At 41.0% G+C, this 9,679-nt stretch overlaps 1 protein-coding gene across 1 annotated transcript; it reads left to right on the forward strand.

Annotated features, from left to right (window-relative positions):
* The first annotated feature begins 332 nt into the window (after positions 1–332).
* On the forward strand, positions 333–9,204 carry LOC138963861 (transforming growth factor-beta-induced protein ig-h3-like). Its single transcript, XM_070335717.1, has 6 exons — positions 333–749; positions 1,855–2,072; positions 6,055–6,244; positions 7,294–7,392; positions 8,401–8,514; positions 8,807–9,204. The coding sequence occupies exons 1-6, from the start codon at positions 602–604 to the stop codon at positions 8,911–8,913; spliced, it is 876 nt and encodes a 291-aa protein (XP_070191818.1). The 5' UTR covers positions 333–601; the 3' UTR covers positions 8,914–9,204.
* Positions 9,205–9,679: the final 475 nt, after the last annotated feature.

The following is a 9,679-nucleotide window of genomic DNA, read 5'->3' on the forward strand; positions in this document are numbered from 1 at the left end:
ATCTTTCCACAGTTTCGTACCGGACAATTGTTTAAATCTTCGCGATATTTCAGCAATGAATCTGCCCTTGTTATAATACGAATTACAAAAACGACGACCCCCCCCTCCCCCAAAAAAAAAATTGTTTACACACTTGTGAAACGCCCTTAATCTGCAACTACTGCGGCAATTGTATGAAAGTTGTCTATGTGTGTCAACCATAGTATTCATAAATATGTAACGCGTTATTCGATCTGGTCATTGTCATGAGGAGATCACCCGACCATCGATAAGGCACATCGGACACTTGCGTGTTATATCAGGGGTACTCGAGAACACCCTTGTGACATTTCACAGATCATTATAAATACCGAACAATCCCTTAAAGACAGACCGTGAGAAAAGATCCTGGCTTAAATCTGAATCTTTGTAAAGTAAAGTTCAGTTCACTTCAGTTTAGTTCATTTCACTCGAGCTTTGACTTTCAGCGGAATCTCACCGAACACGATTTTAAACTCCTTGCTTTGACAACAGTGTGACAAGTTTTCGCCGCAGTAGTTGCAGATTAAGGGCGTTTCACAAGTTTTTATTCCCGGTGGTATCAGATTAAGGGTGTTTGACAATGCTGCGGTGTGTGCTTGCGGTGTGTGCGGTGGCCGCTGTGTACGGTCAGACGGACAACCTGGTACAACTGGCCACCAAGATAGGAGCTACTGACCTGGTCAAGGTCGTCACGCAGGCCGGACTTGCGGACACACTGGCCAACAAAGGTGAGAAGACCAGTAGTAACCCTTTTTATTTGTGTGTGTGTGTGTGTGTGTGTGTGTGTGTGTGTGTGTGTGTGTGTGTGTGTGTGTGTGTGTGTGTGTGTGTGTGTGTGTGTGTGTGTGTGTGTGTGTGTGTGTGTGTGTGTGTGTGTGTGTGCGTATGTACATGTGTGTGTGTGTGTGTGTGTGTGTGTGTGTGTGTGTGTGTGTGTGTGTGTGTGTGTGTGTGTGTGTGTGTGTGTACCCCCGTTTCCACAGGTTTGGTTGCCTAAATCACCATAAGGCAACCATCCACACGTGGATGGCAACCTAAACTCTGGATGGGAACCTAATTGTGTGGATGGTCGCTTCATTTAACACCGTTAAATTGACTTTTTTGACGGAAAGAATGTCATAACAATGTTCAAAATGACATTCTTTCCGTCCTCTATAGGCGACGAAATAGGTCAAATTTTGTGCATTTTTTAGTGCAAAATTCTTCGATGCCGGAGCGAGTACTGCACCCAGTGCTGTTGTAGTGCAAGTGCACTAGAAAGGCACTACACCCAGTGCCGCCTCTTAGGTAACCATCCACACTTTAGGTACGTGTGTTGTAAAACATATACAGCAGCAACAAACAAAAATGTTCCACTAAGGCACAGATATGATAATGACTAAATGAATACATCAATAATGAATCAATAAGTAACAAGTGAATACATGAATGAATGAACGAATGAGATCATTTATCTGTTTATTTCTTAGCTTTCTTAATTATGTAATTATTTATTCATGAATGAATAAAAATTTAAGAAAGTATATTATTAAACACAAAAGCCTCTTTTGTTACTAGATTGGTCAAAGAACTGTAGACTTATTTTCGAAAAAAAAGCAACAAAAAGAAATATATCGAAAGAAAAACTAACCTTCATACACAAAATCAAACCCTCTTCAGTTGAACCGATTCAGTATTCAATGACACATGCTATGGAAACAGCGATTTAATTTAGAATTTTTTTGGATTTGTTTTTAATTGTAGTTGATGCATGTTTATTTTAATTGATTTAAAAAAAACACAAACACACTACAACTTGCTATGTTCTGAACTAAGGTGCTTTCTCCCCTACAGGTCCTTTCACGGTTTTCGCCCCTTCCAACGAGGCTTTTGCACGCGTCCCCAAACGAATCATCGAAGAGCTGGAGCGAAACAAAACTCTGCTGACCGATCTGCTGCTGTACCACGTGACCAACGGCAAAGTTCTGTCCACCCAGCTGAAGAACGGACAGCTGGCGCCTTCTCTCTTCGAGAAGCACGACCTCCGCTTCAACATCTACAATGAAGGCAAGGTGTGTAATAAAAAGGAGTTAAGCAACAAAGGGATGTAAGCACTAGCATGAGTTGTCTACCATTTTCAATTGCGCTTTTAAACACGTAGTAATGTTTTTTTCCATTCTGTGATTTTAATACTATTGTTTTTGTGTTTGATTGTATGACTGTGTATTTTTCTTGTTGTGGTTGTAGATTTTGAAGAGAAATTGAAATGGAATGCGATTTGTGTATATAAATCCTACATCTTAACGGTGCGAATGCGTCATGTTTAGCTTATGATAATCTCGAAGGTGCACATTACTAGTGATATCTATCGTTCTTCAACAACGAATAAACAAAATACTATCCACTTCAGAAAGTGCACCTCCTTAGACAATAATTATTCCTTTCATTCTTTTACGATTATTAAGCAAAAACAATGAACTTCTTGTGGCATCTATATTCTCAACAGAAGTTAAATAGAGCTTGAACAATGACCACGAGTTGATTACTGGAAAATAAACCACTCGTGGGTATTTGCAGCCGCTTGGTAATTCACGAGTGTGCGGAGCACACGAGTGAATTACCAAGCGGCTGCAAATACCCACGAGTGGTTTATTTTCCAGTAATCAACGAGTTGTCATTGTTTAAGCTATTTATACAACGAACAACACGGGTCGAACATGCAGTCATGCAGACGACATTCAGTTGTAGGCAATTTCATTTCAGCCTAATCACTCAGAGTGTCAAAAGCACGTCATTCAAATAGTCCCTATTCTTTTACTTTATTCTTAGTCTCCGACTCGTCGGCATTATACTTGTCTCGTTTAAATATCGGACCCCATTGCTACGATTACAACACAATAGCGTTTATATAGCTATTCTGACATTACATTCTGTGTTAAAATCATGTTTTTGTCAGCAGCAAGAACCAGAATGGTCCATGTCGTTGATTGCAGACGACGGTTCCCTTTCCGCATGAAGCCACGGAAATAACCGAACATTGAAAAACCCACGGACATGTATTACGGAGAAAACTCGGGATAACCGGATGTTAAGCATTACGTCAATATGCTGGGAATCATATGACGTCATGACGTATCATGCTTGCCTACGTAGATTGTATACATGTTCGAAAGTCTGACTGTTGTGATCGCGTGGTGAAGACTGCGGTAAATCTGTAGATGATAAGAGAACAAGGATTGTCTCAGAAGAAACGACTAAATGTTTCAGACCGGTAACTTCATTTCAACATTGCACTATATAATGGACGTTCTATGTGACAGGAGAGTTTGCTGATTTTGTGTTAAACATTGGAGAGATCGTCTGCTAGAATCAGAGATAGGTCGCTTCAGATTGCAGCTTCTGGAAATTTGCAAGGTTTGTTGCCTGTTAAAGAACTGGATTTTACACGTAATGTATGTCATGTACAGTAAGCAACAACAAAAACACACACAAAGCAAATGGCATCGTCTGTCGACTTGTCACAGAAAGAAACCTGGCGAGGTACATGCGTGTACTTCATACACGTCAGCCATTGTTGTTACAGTTTTGAGTCAACATTGTACGTATTCTTCCGCAACAGGGTCCAATCGTCTGGGTTTCAAATTTTCTAAAATAAATTCTAGTGTTGATTATTTTTTAGCCCTCTTTATTCTTACTTCGAATAATCCACGTGTGATTTTTGGGTTTAATCAAAGTAGTTCGTTCTAATTTCTCACTTGTCCAAAAATAATCAACTAGATTTAATCCACCCCTCGGTTGCATTGCAGGAGTTGTATAAACCTACTTAGAGAATGATTCCTTACATTTTTTTTAAACAATTAAACCGTCAGCTGATTTTTTTAATTTTATTTTATGCTGCTTGTTATCGCGCGCATATTTCAACATACGGATTCAAGGCGCAGGGATTTATTTATGCCGTGTGAGATGGATTTTTTTTTTTTTTTTTTTGGGGGGGGGGGGGGGGTAACTTGCTTTTACAGGCAACAAACCGTTCAATTAACAAAGAAGAATAACACACAAGCAATGTGTGCGTGTGTGGTGTATTCCTTTAAACAGTATTTTATTCATAAACAGACACATGATAATATAACAACATCATTAAGAAGGAGCACAACAAGTTTAAAACTTATGGTAAGTGCTCACATAAACATTCCTGAAATTTCATGGCGGATTATGATCAATGCGACACATTTTTTGAAAAAGAGATGAGACAAAAAACAAAAAATATATATATATATATAAAAAAAATATATAGAAATAAAAATAAAATTAAAAAAAAAGAAAAGGAGAAAAACAGCAAGGAAAACTTAGTTTGAATTATCGAACACAATCTGTGTCAATACCGAAAACGAAAACAAATACAAAACGAGAACGAAAGACACAACAAAATATAAAAAAAAAAGATGGGCCCCAAGTAATATATTTAGAAAAACCCACACCAACATCGAACTAAGGTGTCCCAAAGCGGTTTGATTTCTCAATATAGCTTTGGACAACAACAAAAACAGCACTATTTTCAAATATGGAAATGTTTGAATCACCTGTCAGGAGTGTGTCACACCTTCGCATATTTGAAGAATAATCGTTTTTACATTTCATACACACATAAAGGAATAAGGCCAACTTTAAGTATTTATATCCACAAACAAACAACACAAAAAACGGAACAACTAAATCAGCAGCGAGGAAAAATAATTTTCTATTAGACAGTTGAACCGCCTTGGACTGGAACATACCCACGCTGGCTCTATACTGTGTTACACTACTACCACTCATTCAGGTTACAGATCTCTGTAAAACTTCAACAAGTCGCGTAAGGCGAAAATACAATATTTAGTCAAGTAGCTGTCGAACTCACAGAATGAAACGCAATGCCATTTTACTCGTAGCATCGTCAGGCCACCGCTCATGGCAAAGGCAGTGAAATTGACAAGAAGAGCGGGGTAGTAGTTGCGCTAAGAAGGATAGCACGCTTTTCTGTACCTCTCTTTGTTTTAACTTTCTGAGCGTGTTTTTAATCCAAACATATCATATCTATATGTTTTTGGAATCAGGAACCGACAAGGAATAAGATGAAAGTGTTTTTAAATTGATTTCGACAATTTAATTTTGATAATAATTTTTATATATTTAATTTTCAGAGCTTGTTTTTAATCCGAATATAACATATTTATATGTTTTTGGAATCAGCAAATGATGGAGAATAAGATAAACGTAAATTTGGATCGTTTTATAAATTTTTATTTTTTTTTACAATTTTCAGATTTTTAATGACCAAAGTCATTAATTAATTTTTGAGCCACCAAGCTGAAATGCAATACCGAACCCCGGGCTTCGTCGAAGATTACTTGACCAAAATTTCAACCAATTTGGTTGAAAAATGAGAGCGTGACAGTGCCGCCTCAACTTTCACGAAAAGCCGGATATGACGTCATCAAAGACATTTATCAAAAAAATGAAAAAAACGTATGGGGATATCAATCCCAGGAACTCTCATGTCAAATTTCATAAAGATCGGTCCAGTAGTTTGGTCTGAATCGCTCTACACGCACGCACGCACGCACACACACACACACACACACACATACACACACACATACACCACGACCCTCGTTTCGATTCCCCCTCGATGTTAAAATATTTAGTCAAAACTTGACTAAATATAAAAAGAAAAGAGACCAGCGCCGGCAGTTCCATGTTCGCATATATTACAGTTGGGGGGTCCCAGAACATTGTCACAAAAAATGACGGAAAATGTTGATTCATTAAAAGTATTGTAACAAATAGAAGAAACTGATGTGTGGTGTATTCATTTACACATCAAGGTCACATTCAGGTAAATGCAGGAAAGGCTTTGTATAAAAAATATTTACTGGCAGCGAGCAGGTTAATAAACCAATACAATCATCCACTTGTGGCAGCTCATCACAGCAGGACGTGCACCTTCTTAGAAAAGAATATGTATCTTCATACTTTCGAAATTAATAAACAAATAAAATGAACTTCTTGTGCCAGCTCATCACAGCAGAGGGTTCCCCGGTAGCGCTAGCAGACCAGCAGGCTTCCAACGGCGTGATCCACCTGCTGAACAAAGTGATCTTCCCCATCCCCGAGGGCTCAGTGGTAGACTTCGTGTCACGTGACCCCTTCGTCAGCACTCTGCTCAAGGCCGTGGTAGCGGCGAATCTCGTCAAGACCCTGGAAGGTCGGTAGCTACGATGGAAGAGGGTTTCGTGGTAGCTACGAGGGAAGAGGGTTTCGTGAAATCGACGAATTCCGAAAATAACGATCCCTCGGGTTTGTATGTGTTGTTGGAGAGTGATCTTTTCTTGCTAAACCTCTGGCAAACATTGGAGGGGCCAATCACTAGCGATGAGAGTGTCGAGAACATGTGCTCCCGTCCCGCACGTGTCGTCGACACCCCCCCTCGCTAGTGATTGACCCCTCCAATGTTTGGCAGAGGTTTAGCAAGAGAAGGTCACTCTTCCACAACACATACAAACCCGACAGAGTTATTTCCGACAATCGTCTATTGTTGAGTCTGATTAGAATAGAAAGTTGGATGTCTGAGGGAGGATAAGGATCGAAGGAGCGATTGGGGGGGGGGGGGGGGGTCAGAGAGAGAGAGAGAGAGAGAGAGAGAGAGAGAGAGAGAGAGAGAGAGAGAGAGAGGTCTCCTTCATGCCATTTGTCCACAAGTAAGATTCTGCACTGCTGTATTCTTCATGTTGTTGGTCAACGTTACCTTTTGTAAATTGTGGCCATTTCTGCGAAAACGGTCACTATGCTCCAAATTACTCTTATCTGCATCCCAAGACAGTTTTCAATAACTTTTCATTTAATTTACAAGGTGCTATCATTGATAATTCCTTGAACGTTTAGAAATTCAGCTTGAAGCGGGTGTCATTGAACACAGTCCAATTTTGACCTCATGTTTCTCCAAGCAGGGGCTTCAGTCAACAATGTCCAAAGTGGCAGTATGTCGAACACACTATTTTAAATATAATGCTTAGTTTGTAGTGTTTCGTTTGTCTTTATGTTACATGAACCACCACTGACATTTCTCCATGTGAGATAAAAAAAGTTAATTTGATTTGATTTGATTTGATTTGAACCCGTCTTCAGGGACCTGGGACATTAAGAAGCAATGAATGGGCAAAGCGACCTTCATCCGCTTTAATACTTTCTTTGCGTTTTTAACTCATTTTGATTTTTCATTCCTTGATTAAATTGTGTTAAATGTTACTATTTCAGGTGGCCCCTTCACTGTGTTCGCCCCTACCAACGAGGCTTTCAACAGACTTCCCCCGGGTGCTCTGGACAAACTGCTCGCCAATGTCACAGCTCTCGCCGGTCAGTGAAACTTCTCCGTCTAGTTCTTGATTAGAATTTAAGGATTTTATAAGTTATTCTTGATTTGTTTTCTTCATTACTTTATTATCTCAGTCCGGATCGCTTTGAAAAGCTAACAGCATCAGCAAACTTGGGAGCTCGGTAGCTCAGTTGGTAGAGCACTGGACTTGTGATCCTAAGGTCGCAGGTTCGAATCCGGGCCGGGACGGACACGGGTCAACTTTATGTGCAGACTCAGAGACGGTATCCGTGTTCCATCCCCGTGTCACCACTGTGGCACGTAAAAGACCTCGGTCATTCTGCCATAAATGCATGTGGTTGATTACACTTCAACACGTAGGCCTATACACCAGGGAAGTGCGACTCTGTTGCTGCTAGCTTTCCACTGGGAGGAAGCGACCCGAATTTCCCAGCAATGGGACAATAAAGTAATGAGAATGAAAATGAAAAAAAAAAGGCGCGCTATCCTGGTGTGTTCATGTTTATCATGCACTTGCATTTCTGGACAGCCAACCTTCCGGTGTAGATCTGGGCTGGTGTGCACAAAGCGGAAGTGGGTGCCACCCAAATAGGTAGTACACAGCCGCGGGTTTGGATTGGTTGAAATTGATTTTTGTTGTGATTTCAACCAATCTGACCCACCGGCTTGTTGCCACCAGTTGGGTGGCACCCAGTTCCGCTACGTGCACCTCAGCTCAGGGCTCCCAAAACTGCGCACCCCTGCGTTCTATACGTATTATAGAAGCCGACAGAAACGCACAAGAAGTTTTCCTGGAGGTCCCGGGACGCACTTAACCCGAAAAAGCGGGTCCCGGGACGCATTAAATTTTCGTTATCATGTGACCGTCGGTACTGACTTTCAGACTGTAATCGTCTACTTCTTTTCATACAGAATGAGCAATTACGTTTTGGGGTAGGTGTGCACAGTTCGGCGTCGCTAAGAAGATACTGAGCACGCACTGTGATCACAAATAAAAGCTTGATTTTCTTCCTTTATTGTGTCCGCAGAGGTGCTGACGTACCACGTGGTCAAGGGGACGGTGTACGCGGAGGGACTGACCAACGGCGAGAGAGTGGCCACTGTGGAGGGTCAAGATCTCTCGGTCAGAAAGATGGGACCTGGTGAGGTTTTTGTTTGTTTATCTTTTTGGGGGGTGAATGTGTGTTTGTAAAAGTGGAAGCGTGTGTGATAGCGAGGGGGGAGGAATGTGTGTGTGTGTGTGTGTTTGTGTGTGTGCGTGCATGTGTGTGATCGTGTGTGTGAGAGAGCGTATGTGCATGTGTTCGTGTGTGTGTACATGCGCACGCACTAAATGCTAAAGCGTGAGTTTGTAATTGTGCGCACGAAGTTTGATTTCAGTGTATGTGTGTCTCGTTTTATTCACTAAAGACGTACTTTTTATCATTTTTTCAGAACGTGTTATAATCAACAACGCTATGGTGGAGAGAGCTGACATTTCTGTGACGAATGGCGTCATTCACGTCATCAACAACGTTCTGATCCCCCCGCCCAAGAAATGATTCCATCATCATTACGTCATTACGAGTCTAAACGCATGATTATCTGTCATCCTTATTAACGTCTTCACGAGTTTTAACACATAATAATGACATTCATCTGTCACCTCATAGTTCGTTATGATAGTGACGTCTTCTGGATGTTGCGTGCGTCACAAACGGCAATTCTTACCCCGTTGATGGAGCGAGTAATGTCAGTTTTGTTGGGTTTCTGCAAAACTATTGTAATTTTCATCCGTGACATCCTGTGTATTTATAGTAAAAGTGTAAATTTACAATAATGTCGATTTAAATAACGAATGGTGTATGTGTGTGTGTGTGTGTGTGTGTGTGTGTGTGTGTGTGTGTGTGTGTGTGTGTGTGTGTGTGTGTGTGTGTGTGTGTGTGTGTGTGTGCGTATGTGTGTGTGTGTGTGTGTGTGTGTGTGTGTGTGTGTGTCTATAAAAATATCTTTGTCAGTGTCTCTTCCTCTCCCTTTCTCTGCGCCACTCTCTAACACACCCACACAAACACACTTTCTCTCTCTCTCTCACTCTCTCTCTCTCTCTCACACACACACACACACACACACACACACACACACACACACACACACACACACACACACACACATACACAACAACACAACAAAAACCAACAACAAATCATAACCATGCATCTCTTCCGGGTTATTACATACAACGGCTCCTTATTCAGAAGTCCATTGCAGCTCTCTCGCATTGTCGCCTTGTTACAAACAAGATCTTATCCTACATACGTGAGAGAGACA

The sequence above is a fragment of the Littorina saxatilis genome, linkage group LG4 (assembly GCF_037325665.1).
Source record: "Littorina saxatilis isolate snail1 linkage group LG4, US_GU_Lsax_2.0, whole genome shotgun sequence".
NCBI classification, from domain to species: Eukaryota; Metazoa; Mollusca; class Gastropoda; order Littorinimorpha; family Littorinidae; genus Littorina; species Littorina saxatilis.

Coding starts and splice junctions, on each gene's coding strand:
- LOC138963861 (XM_070335717.1), top strand. CDS start 602: ATGCTGCGGTGTGTGCTTGCGGTGTGTGCGGTGGCCGCTGTGTACGGT. Junction 2,073..6,054: donor ACATCTACAATGAAGGCAAG/GTGTGTAATAAA, acceptor TTCTTGTGCCAG/CTCATCACAGCAGAGGGTTC. Junction 7,393..8,400: donor CAATGTCACAGCTCTCGCCG/GTCAGTGAAACT, acceptor TTGTGTCCGCAG/AGGTGCTGACGTACCACGTG.